At 45.5% G+C, this 22,599-nt stretch overlaps 2 protein-coding genes across 2 annotated transcripts in view; both read left to right on the top strand.

The window, feature by feature from the left end:
* Positions 1-243: 243 nt before the first annotated feature.
* Positions 244-8,770, top strand: meox2a (mesenchyme homeobox 2a). Its single transcript, XM_029504447.1, has 3 exons — positions 244-1,244; positions 5,452-5,624; positions 8,254-8,770. The coding sequence occupies exons 1-3, from the start codon at positions 692-694 to the stop codon at positions 8,470-8,472; spliced, it is 945 nt and encodes a 314-aa protein (XP_029360307.1). The 5' UTR covers positions 244-691; the 3' UTR covers positions 8,473-8,770.
* A 2,125-nt stretch (positions 8,771-10,895) lies between these two features.
* The window catches only part of agmo (alkylglycerol monooxygenase), a 42,173-nt gene continuing 30,469 nt past the window's right edge, over positions 10,896-22,599 (top strand). Inside the window, exons 1-3 of the mRNA XM_029505085.1 lie at positions 10,896-11,015; positions 15,277-15,407; positions 16,231-16,382. Of these exons, the coding sequence (XP_029360945.1) occupies positions 10,896-11,015; positions 15,277-15,407; positions 16,231-16,382 (403 nt within the window). The remainder of the gene's footprint in view (positions 11,016-15,276; positions 15,408-16,230; positions 16,383-22,599) is intronic.

Genomic DNA, 22,599 nt, shown 5'->3' with positions numbered 1-22,599 from the left:
CCCCCATCACTCCGCACACCCTCACCTCCCTTCCCACTCTCTCCCCTCTCCCCGTTGGCCACACCCATGAACCATTAAGGCTGTTTTCTTGCAGGGGAAAAAAGATGGCCACCGGAGGTCAGATCCAAGTCCAAAATAAATTGCCGTCTTTCCTGAGGCTCAGCCATTTTAATAGTACAGATTTATTGTGCTGTGCTTTTTGGAGGGCGATCATATGTATGTGGTCAGTAGCGCGTATGCAGTCTGTGACCCAGCCTCCCTCTCACGTTACACCCTATTTATAACATCCCCTCCACCGGCTCCCCTCGTTCTGCAGTTCCTAGGAACCTCCTTCTGCTCCCAGCCTCGAGCTCCAGTCCCCAGTTCCTCCTGACATCTGAGAGGCTCTGCTGAAGCTTATCCTGGGCTAACTGTTTATCCTGTACAGCCTGGCAACTGGCCGCACGCTCCGGATTACCACAGGACACCCGTTTCAAAACACTTTACTTTCTGCTCTGACTATCTGAATTGAAGGAAAAGAGTTTTGGGGTTTGTGAAGGGGAAGAGGAGAAGCATCTTGGATATGTGCTTGTGATCTCTTTTTGTTTTTTGTTTTTTTATTTTTTATTTTTTTGGCTGATTTAGTAAGTTTACCCTTTTTTCACTTGCCCTTCTCACCTTTCCCGGAGGGTGGTGTGTGTGTTTGCACGCGATGGATCACACACTGTTTGGCTGCCTACGGAGCCCCCACGCCCCGGCGCAGGCCCTGCATCCCGCCTTCACCCAGTCCCCCCTGACTCTGCACGGACGCTCGGACCACGTCTCCTACCCTGACTTGGCCTCCTCCTCCTCCTCCTCCTCCACCTCCTCACCGGCGCCGTGTATCATCTCCAGCTACCCGGCTGACGACGGCCTGTTTCCCGGGCAGCACCACCACCACCCCCACCGCGGCCACCTGACCTCCCAGCAGCATCACCACCCGCCTCAGCACCATGCGTCTTGGCATATCCCACAGATGTCTTCGCCTGGTGGCGCCGCACGCCACAACCTCTGCCACCCGCACTCCCACTCGTCCCATGACAGCGGGCCCAACCCCCCAGACCTGGGCCATCCCGGTGCGCCCAGTATGTGTGCCAGCACCCCCAGTCTGGGCAGCGGCAGCACCCCAACGGGGGCCTCCTGTGTGCCTGCAGACTTTGGCAGGCAGACTCTGTCACCTGCTGAGGCTGAGAAGAGGAACGGCAAGAGGAAAAGTGACAGCTCAGGTAAGAGGAACTTTCACTGCAGTGTTTAACCGCAACGATTTTATTCCTCAGACGTTTCCCCTTCAAATATTATTAACAAATAATCTGCCGCTGACAGACACCACAATCGAGTGCGCGATGTGAAATTCTTCTCAGACGTTCCCAGCATGGTTCAGTTTGGTCTTTTTGTAAGATAAACTTTATCACATAAATATCAGCCGCTTCGAGAAATTCCAAGGAGAGCTGAAGAATAACACAAACATCTGCACTTGTCATTCTAAATCTTTCAACAGCACATAACTGCAGAGATTCTGCAGCTCTTATAGGAAAACAAAAAAGTGTCTGAAAAGCAGTTTGTAGGTGTTGGCTGACAGGCAGCGAGGGTGTTGCAGCAGGCAGACTGAAGCGTGGAGCAAAGGCCACATCATAACTGTGTGGGCACATCTGACTGCTGCCATGTTTTGTTTAAAAATCACATCTGGTTTGTTGCGACACTCTTCAGAGGGCAGAAAATGAGGCACATAGTAAAGTATTAATGTCACGGATTGTAAAAGGCTACACCGGCGCCTCGTGTCGCACTAAACGCCCCGACAGACTGAGGACTTTTAGGCTTTTTTCTCGTCTAAATCTTACACTTAAAATAAATCACGCCAGCTTTAGTCAAGTTAAACGAAATAATTGTGCCACTTTTGTGCCACCAAACGAGTCAAAAGTAATTTTAAAGCACAGCCTGTCTGCCTTGACAGAGCACTTCATGAATTCATGTGTTTTAATTCAAAGTGAAGGAACAATACATAAATCAGATATTTAATGACCCTCCTTTTCGAGGGATGTGAATGATTCCAAGTAAATATTCCAGCACATTCTTCTGAAAAGATTTATGACAGTTTTGCTGTCACAGATATATTCAGCAGACAATGTGCAGTGGACCTTCATCTGCAGTGTGAACTTCAGGGCCTGTGATTTTGTAATTTGTCAGCTGCAGCTGTCCTGACATTAGTCTGCATAATCAAAGGCTAGTTTTTAACCTGCAATAATGGAGCTGGATTTGATGTTTTATGATAATCTTCCATATGTTAACGCTGATGTATCACACACAAATGAGAGGAACAGGTAAACAAAAATCCCTCTGTATGACTGTACTCAAATAGGTAACACCTCCCTGATGACCTGCAGAACATTTCCAACCTGCAGTCACCACAATAATCAATCACGGCATGACAAACTGCCGGGGCCGGGTCGCCGGAGTTCTCACAGGGAACGTGATATTAGTGAGAGTTCTTAGTTTTCCAGGGAAAGTGTGCTCGGCGTTCTCTCTGTCCATTTGAGGATTGCTGGACCCTCGGCGCTGATCCTGCAGCCTTTTAAAGGCCTATTCGTACGCACAGCGAAGCTCTCGCATTGTAAACCGCAGGACTGATATAACTGCCTGTGGATAGTTTTTTTTGATGATGATCACCTCAGCTGGTGCACAATTCAAATTCACAAAATAATGTCAGGATTGACTGCAATTTCTGGACAGCGTAACAGCACTGGATTCATATATTTGTAATAGCAAGTCCTGGAAAGAGCAGGTAAAATCCTCCTTACTCATTAATTTAACAGAAACTCCAGATGTTATACACCGCAAAATTAGAAAAGAGTCCTGCAATGTAAAATATTCCAGCAATATCTAGAGGCTCAAAGGCTTAATTTTCAATTCTCCAGTCCTGCTTGTGCTAAATGTCTCATGATGCACAGGCAAAATGTTGCAATAGTATATCTAATCCACAAATTCAACACACCACCTCCCATTTCCTTTCCTCCTCTGTCAAATTATTTGGAGACCTCAGCTGCCAAATCCCTCGGACCCTGTAACAATAGTTACTGCATACTCATTACATGCGCTGTACATTCTCCCCACGCTAACACCAATCACGCTGATTATTGTGGGGGGGGGGGTAGCTAGGTTGCTGACTCGATCAGCTGTCTAAATATTACATCGCTGCCAGTTGCATGAGATAGAGCCCTGATCAGGTTTCACCATCTGGACCTGAAACTGAAGTGAAACCTGAATTTAGATACAGAAACAATAACAAAACCTGAGAGCTCATTTCCATGCATAGTTTTTTTTTTTTTTTTTGAGACATCTAAACTTTCGGTGTGTAATACTCAGTTGTGATTGTTTCCTCGGGGAAGGCCTCAGGGTGGGCTTATGAGATGAGCCCCCTCCTTGGTATTTTGGGTGTCTAGTTTCTTAGGGGGGAACCTGTTAATTTTCTTGTGGGCGAGCTGGGCAGTTTTTAAGCCCTGCAGAGCGTCGGTCCGATGAGCTCTTGGGTTATATTTGCATGGAGCAGCGCTGTCAAGGGAGTGGTCCTTTAAAAAGTTACTAGGTTCTCTGTGTAGAACAATAAAAGGTGCTTGAGGTCTTATTTTGTCGGGGCTGTGTTTGAAAAGGAGGTGTGAGGTGCTGAAAGATTCTTGCTGGCAGCAAAATTTCCTTTGATTTAAGTTTTAGATTTTTATTATTATTATTATTATTTTTTTATTTTTTTTTTGTAGCTGCAGATGCGTTGATGCGTTTGACTTCATTCTCACATGTAAGGAAAACACAACAATCAGCAAATGAACAATTCTGGCCGTCCTGAACTGAGCCCAGTTCATCTGGGAGCCCTAAACGACGTGCCCCGTCTGGGTATTTTGACTCATATTATTCCTGCTTTTTTGTGGAGAGATGAAAGTTACAGCGGGGACCTAATTGCTGTGGTGTAGTGGCTGTGTCATAAAAGCCCGCCGCTCATTTTAACTCCAGGGCTGCTGGTCTGACGCAGCTGGTTGTGTTATTCTTTTATTTCTCTTTACACAGTGTCTGTGTTTACCAGAGACAGACAGTGAGAGAGAGAGAGAGCCGGGTAAATATGTCCGAGGGCCCCGCTTCAATCCGCCACACGCTGTTTGGAGCGTTCGGTTTGAAATTACAGGGAGGGAGAGGCAAGGTCAAGGGGGGAGCCGGACACAGGCCGCGGGTCAACCGATGATCTGTTTCATTTCATAAAAGCTGTGTGGGACTTCTTGCAGTTTATATATCTGTTTTGTTTGTCCTTGGCTCGAAAACCGTGTCACACAAATATAACTTTTGTAGAGCAGTTTCAGTTTACACTCATTTTCTCTTCAGCCTCTCAAAAGATATATTTTGCTCTGGAAAAAAACAAATACACAAAAAAACACTTAATTAGAAGGAAGATCCTCCTTCTGGCAGGAAAATCTGAGCCAACAGGGGTCCGAGCTTAGGTGAAGAGATGGTTTCTCCTCCTCCGACGTGGCTTTACGCTGCAGGACTATTTACAGTTTAGCCTGCTGCATTAACACACACTGCAGAACAGAACCACAGATGAATCTGCATGCGATCGCTGCTGCCTCCGAGTGCAACGTGCAACTGAAGCGTGCCCAACAGCGAAGCCACTAAGGCTCCTCACAATAGGAAAGTTTTGGAGGGCAAATTAACCGTACGTGTTTTCGTTGGAAAGTTTTCCTCAGGAAAGCCAAGACAAAAAATATTTTCCGGGGTGATGAGCTGAAGTGTAGAGGAGTGCCGGAGATTTAGTTATATATATATATATTATTATTATTTTTCCTCAGGTCACCTCTCAGTCACACATGCTTATTTCATTAAACACAAACACATTCAATTTTCACGGTGGTCCTTCTATGATATAATACGGTAACGTGTGATATTAAAGGAATATAAACGTATAAAAGGAATTACTGTTTTAGAGGCACTGAAAGATACAAAGCTGAAAAAGGAAGGAAAAAAGTCAGCGTGATACATTGGCAGGTTTTAACAGCGAATGAGGCGCTTATATTTTATAATATAAAAAAGAAATACGTACCCTGCATAGCTGCTTTGTTTTATGTTTGAAAAACTGGGGCTGTACGAGCAGATTCCTTTCAGACAAATTAAATCCATGTTGAGAGTGTAAAAGCCAGCTTATTGTAAGTGCACAGCTGCCACAGTCAGGCACATATGTGCAGCCGCCCGTGAGTCCTTCCAGCCACTTAAAGTCTTCATAAACAATGACTGAACAATAAAGTGTGATTGACAGCTCCCATTGTTTTCTCTTACCTTGCCTCTTTTCTTCCCCCTGCTGACTCGCACCTGCCACATAAGATTCGCCTTTATTTTTATTTTTGTTGCATGTAAATCTTCCCCGAGTGGAATAGAAACCTGTGTGGTGTTTGGTTTCAGAGTCCCAGGACGGGAATTACAAGTCAGACGTGAGCAGCAAGCCCAGGAAGGAGAGGACGGCGTTCACCAAGGAGCAGATCCGAGAGCTCGAGGCCGAGTTCGCTCACCACAACTACCTAACCAGACTAAGGCGCTACGAGATCGCCGTCAACCTCGACCTCACCGAGAGACAAGTATGTGCCTACCCACAGCTGCTTGTTCAGACATTATTGACCCCCCCCCATCCACAATCCCTTCTATTAGCACATTAATGCCATGTTGTGACAACAGAGGTGGCCTCGGGACAGCGACCAAGCTTTCTTCAGCCCGCTACTGTGTTTTTGTAACTCTGGTGTGAGGGGCTATTGTGCTCCAGATGTGGCTGTGTGACGGGACTATCATATTCCAGATGTTCCTGTCTATTCTTTCAGGCTGGCCACAGTCAAGACGGGGAGACGGGTTGAAGGAAATGCTGTCTAGCAAGCCACTTCCTCTCTCCCACTGCCCCTGCACGTCCAGATCAGTCTCAGAGCGTGGGCCGTGCTGCTGAAAAAAAAAAACAAAAAAAACAGCCAGCACATGGACTAAATAACAGGAGACAAACGGTTGGTGGAAGGAAACGGCGGTCAGCCTGTTGTTCTCTGACACCCGATTGGAAGCTGTAGGTCGCACTTTGTCGACACCTTGCTGGTGATGTTTTGCAGCGTGTAGTAACAGACTGGAGCGTCAGAGCTCAAAAACCTCTATAAAGAGTCATGGATCTTATATCTAATCTCTCTGGCCCTGTTTAACTAGCACCAGCATCGGTGCAGTCGTTTAACATCAGGACCCAACATGCTGCATCACTGCCGCAGCTAAAGGGAACCGAGCCACTACGACGTTATCCGTTAGTTCAAACAGCCCGTAACTGACGCTAAAGGTCTGCAAGGAACGCAAGATAATAGAAAGATAAAAGAAGATATGAACAACTAATCAGTCAGATCTTCGTTTAAATGACCCAAATTGGAGCAAAACAAAGTTTATAGATTAAAGATAGATTTAAAAATAAATCGTCTCTCTGTCACAGAACCTTCTGAACTGCTCTGACCTGCATGCAGAACATAGATCCGTTTTCTGGGCCTGGAATCATCAGCAGGGTCGTCTGGGTCGGGAGGCTGCTCCTGTTAAAAATATACAGGATGAACTGGTGGCTCTGTGTGGCGGGGAGGCGGGGGGGGGGGGGATGAAATTATCTGCAGGTGTGATTTCTACATGAGCGGCCTGTCAAAGTAAAATGAGTTGCAAAGCTGCTCAGTCACATTTAAAATGAAAAAGCGACTGGAAACTGACATGAAAAGTGATATCAGACTGTGTAAGCGATCCATCTGCTTTTGCTTAATATTAGAAAACTGAGCAAAAAAAAAAAAGGCAATACTTCCAAACACCAGCGCGTCAAGCAAAGCTTCATTTAACTCCACGGGGCCACCGAGCTCAGAGATTGCCACCATAATTCCACTTCAGCCTCCTCCCAGACTGTTGCCATGAATCTTTCTGTGGCTCGAAGGGGCATTAAATGTGCATGACATTTCTGCAGCTCAGGCGGTGCGAGCTGTGTGTGACCTCAGGTTTTTTGAGGAGGTGGGATTGGAGGGGTGGGGGAGATTATACAGCAGGAGATAGTGAGGTAAATATTGGCATTACAATCATTTGGCCACAGCGCCTGATTTATGCTGCGCGAGCTGTTTGGGGAAATATGATGGATGTTTTTTTGTGTTGAAATATTTTCAAAGATGGTCGAGGTGGAGCCGCAGGGTCCTCTGAGTTTAAATCCGGCATGGGAAGGAGAACGTTGCGAGCTGCGCTATCTGCAGTTGATATATATTTTTAGATGTGGAAATAAGCAGACCAAAACCACCAAACTTGGTTCAAACGTTTGACTTGGACTTATTGTTTCAATAATATTTAAGTCCATGTGAAGTGGAGAGTAATACCCCACAGATAGAGTCGGGGAAATGCTAATAAAACCACAGAGGCTAAGCAGCACGTCACCTTCAGGCTAAATTTAGCCCAGTTTAAAGTTAGCTGTTTTTGACTCGCAGTCCAAATCACAGCGGCCCGGTCTTCTCTGTGTTTTCATCATGTCTGTCATTATCAGCCGTGTGTTTCTTGAGGATTAAGCGGCGTATTAATGCTGCCTGGATGTTTAAAGGACCTGTCGGGAGTTAAAAAGGTCACGGAGGTCAGGAGTCTATGATGTGATGTGTTGAGAGCGTGAGAGCGCGTGTGTGCCTGGAGGATCACATGTTTGGTTTGACATTAGAGCCTGGCATAAGTAAGCGATCCCCTGTTGGAGTCCCCCCCTCCTCCCTGCCTTTCCCTCCCCCACCCCCTCCTGCTCTTAGAAAAGGCCCAGAGGCTTGTAAAGAATCCAAAGCGATACTTAGCGCGGCGGACGCCCCTGACGTGTAACACAAACGTTTGTGCTGTCAACTAACTTCCTCACCATGTGACCGCACGGTCCCCTCGGAATGACACTCCCCAAAAATAAACCCTCCGTCTCCCCCTTCCTCCCCCCACCCTCCTTCCAGCCGCACGTCGACACTCAGGGAGCCTCTGCTGCTGCTACTTGACGTGCAAACCGTTTTAAGCAACAGCTTAATCATCAATCTGAGAGACGTAAATACAGTTGAGGCTGTTGAGTCAGGGAAAAACAGGTAGACGCCAAGTGGCAGATGGAACAGTCCAAACAGCTGCCAAACTTTTGGAGAAAGTTACTGACAAAAGCTGCAGAAGCTCCCTTTTTTGGTGCCTGCTCTGACATTTCCTGTCTGCTCCGCCGTGTAGGTGAAGGTGTGGTTCCAGAACCGGAGGATGAAGTGGAAAAGAGTGAAGGGCGGCCAGCAGGGGGCGGCGGCTCGAGAGAAAGAACTGGTGAACGTGAAAAAGGGGACGCTGCTGCCGTCGGAGTTCTCCGGCATCTCGGCGCTCCACCACTCCACGGACTCCTTAGCCAACGAGGACAGTCACGACAGCGACCAGAGCTCCGAGCACGCTCACTTATGATGGACACACCCCCAAACCCCTCCCTCCGAGTACAAGCCCCGCCTCTGCCTCAGGACTGTCCTTAGATGGACTGCTGTTTGCTGATTTGCCATCGTCATACAACGATGCTAAATAAGTGTACAAATGTACAGCGGATCGGTGTGTGTTAGAGAATACGGTCATCATGCAGGCTAAGTGTATATTTCAAAACTGCGCACACAAAGCAAGACGGTGAGACATTTCAAAAAATGCCATTGGTTAAAAAAAAAAAAAAAAGATACTATAAATATTGAAATGTGACAATTATGAAACAGAAATTCACTGATTATTAACAAAATCACATTTAATCAAACTGTTGTAAACATTCCATGTCCTGTGCAGCCTGCGCCTTTCATTTGCACTGTTGAGCGTACAGTCAATCAGTTTCTACTGTATAAAATGTAAATTACAATGTAATTGAGTTATTGATCAAATCGAGTGCCAGGAGGTCAAATTTGTGCCTAGCTAATATAAATGATGTGTAAATATTCCTCAGTATTGTCTTAACCTTAACATTAATTTTATACCCACACTATTCAGCTCACGCAGTAATAAACACTGACAGTTCATTATTCTTCTGCCTGGTGATGATGACGTTTTGTAAACAAATCTGAAACCTGAAATAAGCATTTTATGAAATCTTTTCAGGGACGGTTGCAAATTGAATAAAATTTAACCAGTGGTAAATATCTTCCCGTCTGCGCGTCCATCCGTCCAGACGAATGCCGGCTGTCGTGTTTTGAAGCTGACATGAATAAAACATCACGGAGAGTGTAGAAAGCTGGTGACGAGGGGTGGGGGTGCATTTTAAATCCACCTTTGCTTCGGGGTGAAGGCCAGACTCCTGCCAAGACCGGGAGAGAGAGGGAACCCGCAAAGGATCGTGTTCTGTTACAGAATCCAGTTGAAAACAATTTCATGACCTGATCTCATCTTTCGCCGCGTTATGATGGTGCATTTTAATATTTCTGAGGAGGCACCTCATGCTGGGGTTTGGGTTTTTTTTTTCTCCTCCATTTCCTCCCAAAGCAACTCACAGGATGAACCAGTTCCCTATTTTGAAACACTCCAAACTTTATTTCAGCACGAAGGGTGAAGGACACTCAGCTCTTCCAGGCAACCCGAATGTACTCAGAAAAACAAATGGCAGCCGGTTCACCTCAAAAGATGGACCTCAACGTCAAACTCCTGAGTCCTGAAAGTTCAAACAAATAAATGAAGCTCCTTCTAAGTGACACAAAGTTACAGTTAGACGTTTGTTCCCATGCAGGGATAGTTTCTACCTGTCTGTGGTCTTGAGCTGTCTCTGTCTGTGCAGACTCTCAGTCCTGAAGGTCATCTGGACTCGAAGGCAGCAGGACTTTCCCCAGACGTTTGCGTTTGCTCGTCAGTTGTCAGCTATCTCTGCCTCTCGTGTTAACGCACAACTTCTTCAAAACACTTTATCAAAGAATGAACAGGAAAGAAAGCATCCCACCTTCCAGCCATCGTGGTCTTTGTCATTTCTCTGACTGTCCACCGAAGGCTAACGTCAAGAGCTAACAGCATGCAGCATCTGTCGGCCTTTATTTAATCCACACTTTGGATATTATGATTCCAGTCTGTGCTTAAATGTACCACTGATATCAGAGCACAACATTCATGTTAATTCAGTTTAACAACCCAAGTTTGAGTTATTCCTGCGTCTAAAGAGTGAAACCTCCCTTATTGTTATTCATCTTTCCATCTCCCTTCAGTTGATTTTTCCATCTGATCTGATTATGGGTTCCTCTAAACTACCAGGACTGTGGCTTCCATAGAGGACAGAGAACCAACGTCCTGTCGACATTTTCTACATTTTTTTTCCTTTCTGGTGGCGAGTAGATAGAAATGCTATTACAACTTTCATCTGTCTGAATATTAGGTAGTATAAGATTATCTTAGTTTAGGACCTGCATACGACGCCACGTGGTACTGAAGAAGACTTCAAACTGAAGCTGCTCCGGAAAACAGCAACCGAGGTCATAAGTAAAGTGAGAAGTACAGCCATTTCCCCATAGACTTCAATACAACTGGAGTTTGTGTCTCCTTGTTACGGCCCTGCTGATTATTAATACTTTCCTTCACATACAGTCTCCATCTTGGACCCAAACTCCTTAAACCTGACCCTGGTCGACATTTTTATCACCATGGCAACGCAGTTCCTCCCCACACCTTTAACCTCAAACTCTCGCGATTCTTGGTCACTCCCTTGGCAGCAGCGTCACGTGGGGCCGTATCAAAGGTGAGGCCGTCCTCCGCCTATAAAAACACACGACGCGGCCCCGGCCCGGGATCCGGATCCGGGCTGTCCGCTTCGGTGACTGCTCGGGACAGAAACCAGCACCGGAGTCCAGCTCAGGTAAGGCCGGCTCACCTGCAGGAGGATGGCTGGAGCTGCGGAGCCCGGCTCGGCGTCCCGCTCGGCCCGGGCCATGTTCCTGCTGCTGGGTCCCTCCGAGTCCTCCTTCCAGAAGGTGGAAGATGTTCCTCAGTATGTCCAGCAGGTCGGTTTGTGAACTTCAGCAGCTTGTTGTGATTTACTGCAGAGATGTGTCACTTTTTAACACAACTAACGTGTTGCCTCGTAAAACCGAACCAAGCCAAAGATTAATAGCTGTTATTCCTCCTAAATTCACCGTTTTGTTTTTCTGCTCTGTGAAAAGTTGATACTGGATGCAATTTGTTTTTAAAGCCACATCAGCTCTGGTAGATAAATCAGAATATAAGCAGAGATTCTTTAAAAAGTGATGAAATCAAAAACAGGTTTGTTTTCCAGAATTACATACCCAGGAACAGACGGCTTTTATGATTTTATTTATTGCTAACCTGTAAAATTAGTTTCTTTATGATGGGACGTCACTAGTTGGTTTGTGAGCTGCTGTTTTAAGTCTCTTTTGAACGCACATGTGGGCGAGAATCTGAACTACAGACTGACACCTCATCAGTAAATCAAGTGCAGAGGTAGGGCTGTTTTCCCATAGACTTCAATTCCGTCTGACTTGTTTTCACAGTGGAGTCAGCCCTGATGGTTGTTAGACAGAATGCGGCTTAAACGCTGGCTTCACTTTTCTTTTATAAACAGTCTAACGTCCAGATTAAAATCATCTCCTGAGAGAGAAACCAGAACAGAATATGAAGTCATTAATCCGAGTTATTTTACAGTTAATTCCCCTTTTACGAAGGTGAACGCCCAAATGTTGTTCTGTCAGCATGTCAGTGTCATCGTTTAAGAATCTTCATTGGTTAGTTGGGTGTATATATGGACTGAAAATATAGATTACAATGACTGAAGTCTTCTATTTGCCCGATGACGCTGCCGATCTGTCGGTCACATGCTGGAGGAAAGCTGGCAGCATCTGTCCAGATGTTGAGCCGAAGCCGGGAGACTGACACGATAACCAGCTGGACGTTTCCTTCGTGACTGCTGTTGGTCGTTCGTTTCAGGTGAAACATCCGAAGGGTGCAGATTTGTCAGATTGCAGTAGAGTGAACGTCAACGCGCTTTAGTCCCGTCCACTTTCACACAACCAACGCTCAATCAGATCACATGAAAAAAATAATTAGCAGATTATGAAATGATGGAAGTGATAGTTAGCTGTCAAGCTAAATCTGACCAGATGCTCTGCACCCAGCTCCACCTATAAATCATGCTTGAGAGACATGAAGAAGAAAGTGGGGGGGCTCAGGACTGTTTTGGAATCCGGCAGCTCAGTAAATCTACTTAATCTGCTAAATTAAAGAAAGTCGAGTTTCTTCTGCATCTTTATGTCAGTTTGTGGTGTCTCATTTGCCGTTTTATTACAGCAAATGCCTGGTGCAGGTTTAACAGCACATGTTTGTTATGAGGTTTTATGGCTCACATCAGGAGGAGGAGAACAATTACCCTCACAGCGGGAGTCCTTATAATCCACTACCAAGCATGATTAAACAAATTTGTTATTGCTGCAGGGCTTGGCGCTAATAAAAGTTTGCATGGGTGTGTGCGCAAGGAGTTGTGTGACTCAGCACCGTTTACAGATCGCGACGTGTTGTAAATTATTCTGCACGACTGTTGTTCTCTGATCCCAACTGGCCAAACGAATCAGGAAAAAAACAAACAAAAAAAAAACAAACAAACCAATCTTCTAATTTTGGAAGTTGTTGGGAGTTGTGAGTTTGCGGGGTTGCTGCCAGGTTTCCTCGGCCTTTTCTGCGTGCTTGAAAGCAAACACCGTGACACTCAGACAGCAGTGATAAAAGGCTATTGTCAGTCTGCGTGTCTTCGGCCAGCATCAGTCATCCGCGGCCGTATAAAGAGGCTGTTTGGGGAAATGCAGACATCTGCTCTGCAAATGTCATGCTCAGTGTAAGGTCGAGTCCAGAGGAAAATAAAATACAATTATTAGATGCCACAACAAACAGTCTGCACAGACTCAAGTTCTCTTCAGTGGAAAGTATTGTGTTTTTTTTTTTTGTTTTTTTTTTTTTAAGTTTATTTGTAAAATAAAAGCAAAAAAAGACATTTCATTGCATGAAAGATCAAAAAGGAAAAAAAAAAGCATTTAAATATCAGAAAAGGAAACAATGATGACATGGGTCAGTTACAAACAACAATAGAAAAGACAAGCTTCCCCCCGTTGACTTTTTTTTTATTTTTTTATTATTATTCGTGAGAATGAACTGACACTGTTGAATCGTTTCAGAGCTGCTGAGGTAAAAATCTGCTGGACAGAAAAGAGGAGGGAAGGTCTTAGGCCGCCGTCCAGAAAGATAATCTGCGTCTCAGCGGGTCCGGAGGAGGACTGCCTGCGCTGCCAGCCCATTTGTTAGCTGCAGCTCTGCAGTCGGCTGCCAGATGTTGGAGCGTTGCGTGTGATTGCACGTCCCTGTTGGGGCTCTGCATGCATGCACACACACACACACACACACACACACACCTGCAAGCTAAAGGGGAAGCATTCACATGTGGATGTACACACAAGCACTTCCTCCCTGTCCACCTGCAGATGTGCTCCTCTGCGGTCTCCGTCACGCCTTCGGTCTTGGCCATGTGTCCCAGCGACTTGGTCGATGAGCACCTCCGAGCTAAAGCTGCAGTTTTCTAACCCCGTCCCTCACTAATTTGTTCCATGTTTGACAGACCCATTAAGACGTTATTACATGTTTCCAGCACGCTTAGGAATCGAGGCCCGTCACTGACTGTTTGGTTAGCGCTCACCATTTGTTTTGTCACAGCCGGTTACTGCAGGTCGTCCATTCTTGGTGACCTTCAGAGAGTGCAACTCTTCTGTGTTCATTCTCATGTATCATATTTATTGTTGTTTAAAGTTCATTTTGGAAAAAGTCACGCTTTGTTTAATGTGCCCGGTTAAAGTGAGGGGGTGAAATAAAAAGTTAAGTTGTGATTTCTTTTTCATTCAACAATTTTGAAGAAGTGCAGATTTGCACCCCTAATTTTCACATTTTCACATAGACTTGGATGAAATGGGCTGATTTATGTCGGGAGGACGTGAGTCCAGAAGTAAAAGTTTCCTCTTACATCGAGCCTTCCAGCACTTGGATGGACATGAAACTCTCAGTTCAGATTCTCTAGAAAATGTCTTTTGCTTTCACATGAAGTCAGAGATACAAGTCTGGGTATATAAAAATCTGTATGGAGCCTCCCATGGTACCTTTCTGTGAGAAACAACCCTTCCTTTGTGTTCAGCCGTGTGTTGTCTTCACAAACTCAACGATGAGATGTTCAGAAATCGGCTCAGATCGAAACTGTGTTTAATGTTCGGGCTGTAACGTTTGTTTCAAGTGGAAATTTACAGCACAGATGCTTTAAAAACTGTGTAGAGACAAAGAGATCTGCACTTTGGGAACTGAACTTCTGCAGAGGAGAAGGATTTCTGGTTAAATTCTCAAAAATATTGAGTTAATTATTGTTTTTGTGGGCTTCATTTTTCATGAGAGGCCTGTACCTGTCAGCTTCACATCAGTATGGATTGTTTTTACTTTTCCACATAGCAAAATAAATCCAAGCCATATTTAGGCCACATGCTTGTTTTCCTCTGGCCTGAATCTGGCCCATATGAAGTGCAACTATCAGATTATTTTTTTGCACCAATTCTGGTGCACACAGGAAATCTTCCATCTGTCGATAGTGGAGGAAAGCTGCCAAAATCTGCCCAGATATGGACTCTGATGGCCTTGGTCCAAGGACAAAAACACATGCTGGGCAAAAAGTTCAATAAATTCAGTTTTACCTGCCTGACCTCTCTGGTGTGGGATGAGCAGATTCATAAATTAGTAAAAACCTTTGTCTTTTTTTTTTTTTTTTTTTTTTTTTTAGGGGGAAATGCAGAAGAGTTGAATGGCCGAGGGCGCGGCCGTTTGTTGGGCAGGACATTCATTTCTGCAGTTCCACCATTTCTTACTCCTTGTTTTGTTTTTCTTCACATCTACGCGACGGTGCTCTAAAATGAAAATGTGTGTTTTGTTAGCCCCGATGTTTAACTCGACCAGTGTGATGATTTCTGCTCAGACAAATGTTTGTGATCCTTGATCTGCCAGTTCGCTGTGGCTTTAGACCCGCTGCTCCGGCCTCCGGCACGGCGAAACAAACATCATGGATCAGCGGACATGAAAGTCCTGCGAGCTTTTAGCTCGTCGGCCAAAACAAATATTCAAGCTCAACACAACTGGGAAAAGCAACAGTGGGCTTGAAACTGTCTTGTTTTGACAGTATGTAACAGTGCTGAATCATGATTCCCCTGTGTGTGTGTGTGTGTGTGCTCGCAGGCCACTCCTGTGTTTCTGGGGCTGATGTTTCTGGAGCTGGTGGTGGGTGTGCTGAAGACGGGGGCCCCCGGGGTCACCATCAGTGATGGACTCACCTCCATATCTGCGGGAATGATCTCCAGACTCCCGATGTGAGTGTTCAGACACATTTCTGCTGTTTTCAGCAGCACAGATTCTGGCTCCTGTAGTTTGGTAGAGTCAGGCTCACTGTAAATGTTGTTTGTGGGGCCGAACGAGGATCCATGATGTCCACCGGAAGGAGCTGAAGGTGAAGAGCTGTGTCCTATTGAACCCAGTAATTTTAATATTTGGAGTTGCTCTCACCTGATTTAAACAAGCCCTTTGCTGTGTAGCCATTCATCTGTAAACATTTATCTGTTTACGTAATACCGGAGAGGACCTGAATGCAACGTGTCCAAAAGGTCTTTGTGATACAGAGATTCGTTGTCTCGCCTGCTGACAGTCATGTTGACTTCATACCAACAAGTTGAGGCGTTGCAGACGCTCCAGTGTGTCTTCACTGTTTTTATTTAGTTTTTCTCGTGTTAGCTTACTAACCAGCTAGGCCCATTTCTGATTCACAGTCAGGGTAGAAAATTTAAAAAGTAAACAACCATTGATGCTCATTTAAGATTTGTTTCTGCCTGAAGTCCTTCTGAACTTTGTCTATTAGCCACAATCGTCCACGAAGGAAGAGCTGTGGCATCGCTGTCAGTTTTATAAAATCATGCACAGATGCACACAAACGCCATGAAAGACTTTCTGTCCTGAAAACCGTTCAGAAGGAGCCAGAGTATCTGAGCAGCAGCGATGGGACAGCCCTGTTCCCACACTGTTATGTCCTCTGTCTTGAAACGCGACTTGCACAGATGGAAAAAAGCTCCAGAGCGTCGCACACCAGAGCCGGCAGCTGGTCCGTGGACGTGAACGCTGAACTTCCTCTGATGTTTTCAGGTTGCTGGTGAGAGGCTGCGAGCTGTCGGCCTACATGCTGGTTTGGGAGCGGTATCGGCTGCTGGAGCTGCCCTGGGACTCGGCCTGGACCTGGTGGTTCTGCCTCCTGGGGGTCGACTTCTGCTACTACTGGGTGCACCGCTTCGCTCACGGTACCGACACCACACACGGATAAGACGGGGGTTGATGGGATGTGGGAGTTTCTTCTTACAGAAACTTTTTTTTCTTCTTCTCCTTTTTTTCTTTTGGCATGACTGTCGCTGCTAAGTTGTCAGCGCTGTGCGGTTTGTGCACATTAAATAGAAATAAAGTACACACCTCCTGAGTGTTTGTTGACATGAAAACACATAGAGGGGCGGCCGAGGGGCCGCTCACCTCTCTGCAGACTTAAAAGGTGGATGTTAGAGCTTTTGAAGTTTGCTCCTTCATGGAGCATGGCGGCTGTGGTCAGCCGAGACTCACGGTGGTTACTACGGATTTGAATTGTGACCACTTTTCCTGGTGGAAAAAGAATCAAAATGTCAGTAGAAACTTTCCAAAACCATTCCTACAGCATAATCCTCCTCTCCGCTGACCAGACACACGCTCAGTGTGTTATATTTAAGCCGCCTCGGTCTCATTCATGCTTCAAAGATACACTCCTCCGCGTTCAAACTATAAAAATGAAGGTGGAGCAGCTTGTGTTGTGTTTGTGTTCTCGGCCCAAAGAAGGAAATACTCTGCCAATGTAAGTTCACCTCCTGCCAGCAACAAACTTACTACCTTCCTCCGTCATGTGTCTCTCAGATAACACTAACCCCCCTCCAAAAAAAAAAGAAGGCAAACTACAAAGCCAGCTGATGATAAATGGTTGTAAAAATATTGATTTAGTTGCCATCCCTGCAGGAAGGAGTCGTGAAGATAGCACACACATCATGCTTTCCTGGACGTTGCAGAGGAAGTAATTATTTTTGACTTACGTCCAGCTGCTTTAGAGCCGTGCAGATGTGAGAGGCCGAGGTCTCCGGAGGACTGTGGTCTTAACCCGGAGCTGTCACAGCGATGGGCCGTATATAGTCACAGCTCTAAGGCTGCTAACATCTTGCAGCATCACAGCTGACCAAAAAAAAAAAAGAAAGAAAGAAAAGAAAGATATTTACCGGATACAGTTTGGCTCCACATCTCTTAAAAAAAAAAAAAAAAAGGCGGCTCTTTCTTTGTGTGTTGGTTGATACTCGTGCCAGATGCCCAGCTGCAACACGGCACGCCGGAAAAGAGGTATTTATTTGTGGCCTGCACTCGTGTTTATTTGTGTCAGTGGCGCATCAGGCTTTCCCGGCGTCTCGTCCGCATAGTTTTGGATGAAAGTCCACCGCCGCTGTGTTGACAGTAGGATCTGGCTCAACAGAAGCCGTGTTTTTCTTTTTAAGTGTCTTGCCATCAAGTGCCCGACATGATTTTAATGTGACCGAGAACCTCACCAGGACGCCGAGGACGGTTGGCCGCCTCCGCCCCGCCGCTCTTTATCTGCACTGGAGCTGCTTCCCCACCGACATGTCACACATTATTGTTGCCATCTGCACAGGGTGATATAAGTGGATTTAGCTCTTCGTGCCGGCAACGTGACCCATAACGTACATGTCAACAATATGCTAACTATCGCCAGAATAACCAACAGAGATGCCATCTAATGATTACATTCAGTATTATTTCACAGATCGTGTCTCATCACTGTGAACGTTAGTTTGACAGAAATGTCTTGAGAGGGAGAATCATTGTATCCAGAATGTTGCCTGTTGGCTTTTTGTGTGTCTTATGAGTCTCCAAGGAAAACTCTTAGATGTTCAGAAAGTACATGTTGTAACGGTCTGGGAGTCTCACCGGGCTTCTCACAGGCTGGTTTCGGTTCATTTGCCTCGCAGTCAATTCCCTCGTCATCCCGAGCGTCTCCACCCTCCTGAACTCCGTGACTTATTTGTGCTAAAGTTCCTTTGGGTTCATTTCCTGACTCTCCTCTGCTGACCGTTGGTCGGCCTCCATAAACGCTGTTAAAGATCATCACCTGTTGATTTGTTGACCACACTCTCTTTCACAACACCTGCCAGGCCGCCCTTGAACCCACACTGAGTAAAGTCTGCCTTTAGCCTCTTTCTGTGTAATGTTTGGGTTTTTGCTTTGTTTTTTTTTTCTTTTTCATTTGTTACACAACCATTTCTGGCACTTCTTCCAGGAGAGTCTGTAAATGTGTTCAGTTATCACCATTTTTAAGTGATACCACGTCTTCCTGTTTTTGTGATGGCGGCTTCCAGATGGGGACGGGCCAGTCTAATCTGTTTCTGGTCACAGTTTGGGACGAGTGTGTTCACACCACGACATTAATGTGTGTTTTTCCCTTTTCCACATACAGATCAAATTAGAGCCACGAGCTCTGGTTTCTCTTTGTTATTGGTGGGAATTCTGCGTGCAAGTCTTAGATTTTAATTGGAAAATGGAAATTGGGATTTAAAAAAAAAAAAAAGGGAAAGTAATTCTTTTTAAAACCATTTTTTGTTGAACTTTATTGAGTTTACTGAGATCAGATTAGACCGACTCAGACTAAACTAAACCCAACCAAACCAAAACTGAACCAACTGAACCTCAGTTGGAAAATAGTTGGACATCTTATCTTGGCATCAGATCGATGTGGATCAGCTTTTGTAATGTTTCCTCCTCAACCAGCACCATCAACAGTGTCAACAAAATCCCACCGTTGTGTTTTGACATCCAGGAAATGAGGCAGAGCGGCAGCCGCTGATGTTTCGAGGGTTAACGGTCCGTGTGTGCGACTTATTTTTAGACCTGCTGTGGTGACGTGTGTGCTGAGTAATATTCAGTGAAACCTGAAAGGGGATTTAATGATGTGTGTGTGTGTTCCCGCAGTTTCCCTCATTGTCTGACGATGCAGAGGGGTGACGCTCACGGGATCGAATATCTGTTTGGTTGGAATTTTTTCGTTTTAAACTGCAGAATCTTTTTATTATTATATTCTTTTCTTCTTTTTTTTTTTTTTACATCTCAAAAAGAGAGAGAGAGAGAAAAAAAAAAAAACTTTCCACTTACTTTCATTTCCTCCTCTTCCAGCCAGTTGGGGTTGTTATGATGGAACATTGTGGGGTCGCAGATAATTGTCTGGTGCTGCGTGGCTTTTTTTTTTTTTTTTTTTTTTCCTCTTCTTACCAAAGGGACCCGACTCGCTCTGACCGCGGGACAGGGCCGGCCACGGTCCTCGCTCCTCGCTCCGCTATGCTCCGAGGTCATCTCGGTCAACCAGATTTTGACCTCCGGCTGTTTCCGAATCAAGGTTCAACCAAAATATTCCAGTGTGTGGGATGGAAGTCTGCCACTAAAGAATGAGACATATGTAGGACGTGACTCCACAGCGGTTTAATGACTGTTATGCTGTGGTGTCACAAAGCTTCAGGGGGTCTGTCTTGTTTTATTGCACTCGTATCTTTGAGCAGCTTTACAATCCCATTGTTGTTGGGTGTTTTTCTTTTTGTTTTTCTTGCATCTATAATCCAACTGCGTCGGGACATATGAGCTATAAATCTCATTGTTGCATAATGAAAAAAAAATTACAATAGAAAACTGCAAAAAGAGGCAAACGTGACATCCTCTGCTCAGAAATACAAACCCTTATTAGTCTCGGTGTAAAATATCAATTTCAGCTTGACCGGTTTTATGGCTCCTTTCTTTTTTTTCATTCTTTCCTCTCTCTTGACTTCCACATGAAAGTGCTGCTCAAAGATAATTAAGTGGAAAGTAGTTTGAAAGGCGGCGGCGTCGTCTGTGCCGACGCTTCCCTCGCCGAGGAGACGTTGCTGCTTGGCTCTGCTCGGGCCAGACGCTGTGATCTTGGAGATAGCAGCCGATTGAAAAGGAAACCGAGCTGCACGCCAGCCTGCAGACGTCTAGGCCAGGGTGGAACTCGGGACTCGGCATTGACAGAAATATTAGCAACATCCAGCCCAACCAGACCGTGTTTGTGGCCTTCGTCTGCCATTTGGTCTGAATCAGAGCAGACAAGACAAACACCAGTTGCGGTTGAAGTTGAGGCCAATGTGGAATGCCAAACATTTGAATGGCCCTTGGTCCAACATTGGCTGAAATGAAGCGAGCCTTTATCTTCGCTCCTGATATCAGTATGTACTCAAACCCCTTTAAATTGGTGCCTTTCTTAGATGATCTTCAAGTTTTTAAAGTTTTTTTAAAAATGTTTTCCTTTTCATGAAGCAAAGACTTAAAATTTCTGTCAATGACAGATTTGCTCCAAAGAACATATCTCCTTCACGGCCTGACTAAATATGTAACCACCATCTCTTATGACAGCATTAATTCAATAACCTGACTGACAAGAATAGAAATCCAAATTCCAATTTGCCCCATATTATTTCCTGCTGTTTTCCCCCTCGGGTCCTCCTTCACCATCACACAGACTATATTTACTCCAAACCCTTCTATTCTGAACGAGCAGGATCCAGATGGGTTTTGGGTGAGCAGGAGGCCGACTCGGTTCAGATGCGGCCATGTTGTTGACAGGCCTGTCGATTCTGTTTATTCTAACCTCATATGGCGAGCACCACTAATAGCAGCTCTGCTCCGGGGCAGCATCTATATCCAGGCGTGCCAGTCAGGCCGAGGCCATTAATCAGCAAGTCAGCTGTCCGTGCGCTGATTATATGTGAGGTAATGGAGCTGCGTCGCAGTTGTCTCACCACACCAAGTGTTGCTGCCGCAGCCGCCGCCACCGCTGCTGATGTTGTTTTTGTTGTTGTTGTTGTTGTTGTTGTGTTACACTTATAGCTCAGAATAAAAATCTGTGAATCAAGAGACGCTTCTTTAATGTGACGCGTTTCCCGTTGAAGCAGAAGTGGATTCGAAGCGTAAACTGCTCGACTGTCAGTCAAAGAAAAAGACTCTTCATTAACAAAGTTGTGATGATGATGGCTCTTTTTTTTTTTTTTTTTTTTAAAGCTACGCCCATCAGGAAGTGAAATCATTTTATTGATGAGATAAGGAGCCTCCAACACTAATTACACAATTAGACTGCAATGCAGATAAATGTTTTAAACATTCAATGTTGATAATTGTGGTGAATGTTATGATGAAATGTTTAATGATAAAATTTTTAATAACACACATATGACAATATCAGTTTATCTGTGCGATGTACTTTGTGTAATTGTTGTTGTTATACAGTTGTACCCTGATCCTGGCCATATAGATAACGGATGAACAGCTACACACCGACTCTCCACCTCCCTTCTCTCATATTTCAGTCTAACTCACCGCCCCCCCAAAAAAAAAAAAAAATCCAAATAAAACCATCAAGTTCTTCAGCAGCAGTTTGAATGAAAACTATCAGTCAACTTAAAGAAAAAAAGCTTCTAATTTATGAAATCTGTTTTATTTGATTTCACGCTCGCTGATCATTTTCTGTCAGATCAGCTGTTACCTGATGCCCCCCCCCCGGGGGAGATGCAGCCGATGTGGATGTTATTGTTAAAAGAGGAGTTTCTCCTGGCTGTGTGGCAGAGTGGAGGCCGGTCGGGGGGTGGGGAAGGCTGGGGGGAATCCGGGGGCTCCATAAATCTTCACTCTGACGGCGAGTTCCTGGCTCAGTGCAGGTTGCGGGGCTGACAGAAGAATCCGGGCCCCCGCTCGGTTTGCTGGTTCTGTCGGTGCGGTTTTGGTCAGGATGTGGGGGGGTCTCGCTCACGGCGGCAGAAAAGAGCAAGTGAAAGGCCTCGTGGGAGGCAGAGATAACATCAACAGTGATCTGTAGGTCACTGTGTTCTCACTCTCTGTCCTCTGAGAGCGAGGTGGGGGGGCAGACTGGTCTGAAAGTGGAAAAAAGTGTCGAGGGCGTAGAAAAGAGGAGTGTGTTATGGTGGTGGAGAAGGCCGCTGAGCTCAGCAGAGGCCGCGGTCTGGCCGTCTGCTGCCCTCGTGTGCTCTGCTGGCCGTACGGACACATTTCCTTCCGCTGACAGCGCTGACAGACGATGTTCCCGCCTCAGAGGACAAAACCGCCGCTGATGAGAGGGCTGAAGTGTGAATGTGAAGGATGAATATCAGCGCTGATGACTCAGATGTGTGTGTGTGGGTTGTTTTTTTTTACCATCTGCAGCCATGACAGTCAGGTGACCTCTGTGTCAGCGATTGAAATAGATTTAAAATATAATAAAATAAAAGAGAAAAGCCGTTTTATCCCACCGGCCACTTTTCTGCACATACTTTTTACACCCTCTTTGTGAGAGCTGTAAGTGGCCCTGACCAGGGTTAGTGTGTTTAGTTTAGTGTGTGTGACTGAGCTGTGCGGACAGCATGAAGTATGGCGGCAGAGGAGGTT

The sequence above is a fragment of the Echeneis naucrates genome, chromosome 6 (genome assembly GCF_900963305.1).
Source record: "Echeneis naucrates chromosome 6, fEcheNa1.1, whole genome shotgun sequence".
Classification (NCBI taxonomy): Eukaryota; Metazoa; Chordata; class Actinopteri; order Carangiformes; family Echeneidae; genus Echeneis; species Echeneis naucrates.
Note: the sequence above shows the minus strand (reverse complement) of the source record. Positions and strands in the feature narration are given on the sequence as shown.

What these genes read in the sequence shown, in the direction of transcription:
- meox2a (XM_029504447.1), top strand. Translation starts at nt 692, where the DNA reads ATGGATCACACACTGTTTGGCTGCCTACGGAGCCCCCACGCCCCGGCG. An exon ending in GAGGAAAAGTGACAGCTCAG is followed by an intron (nt 1,245 to 5,451) that starts GTAAGAGGAACT and finishes GTTTGGTTTCAG; the next exon opens with AGTCCCAGGACGGGAATTAC. An exon ending in TCGACCTCACCGAGAGACAA is followed by an intron (nt 5,625 to 8,253) that starts GTATGTGCCTAC and finishes TCCGCCGTGTAG; the next exon opens with GTGAAGGTGTGGTTCCAGAA.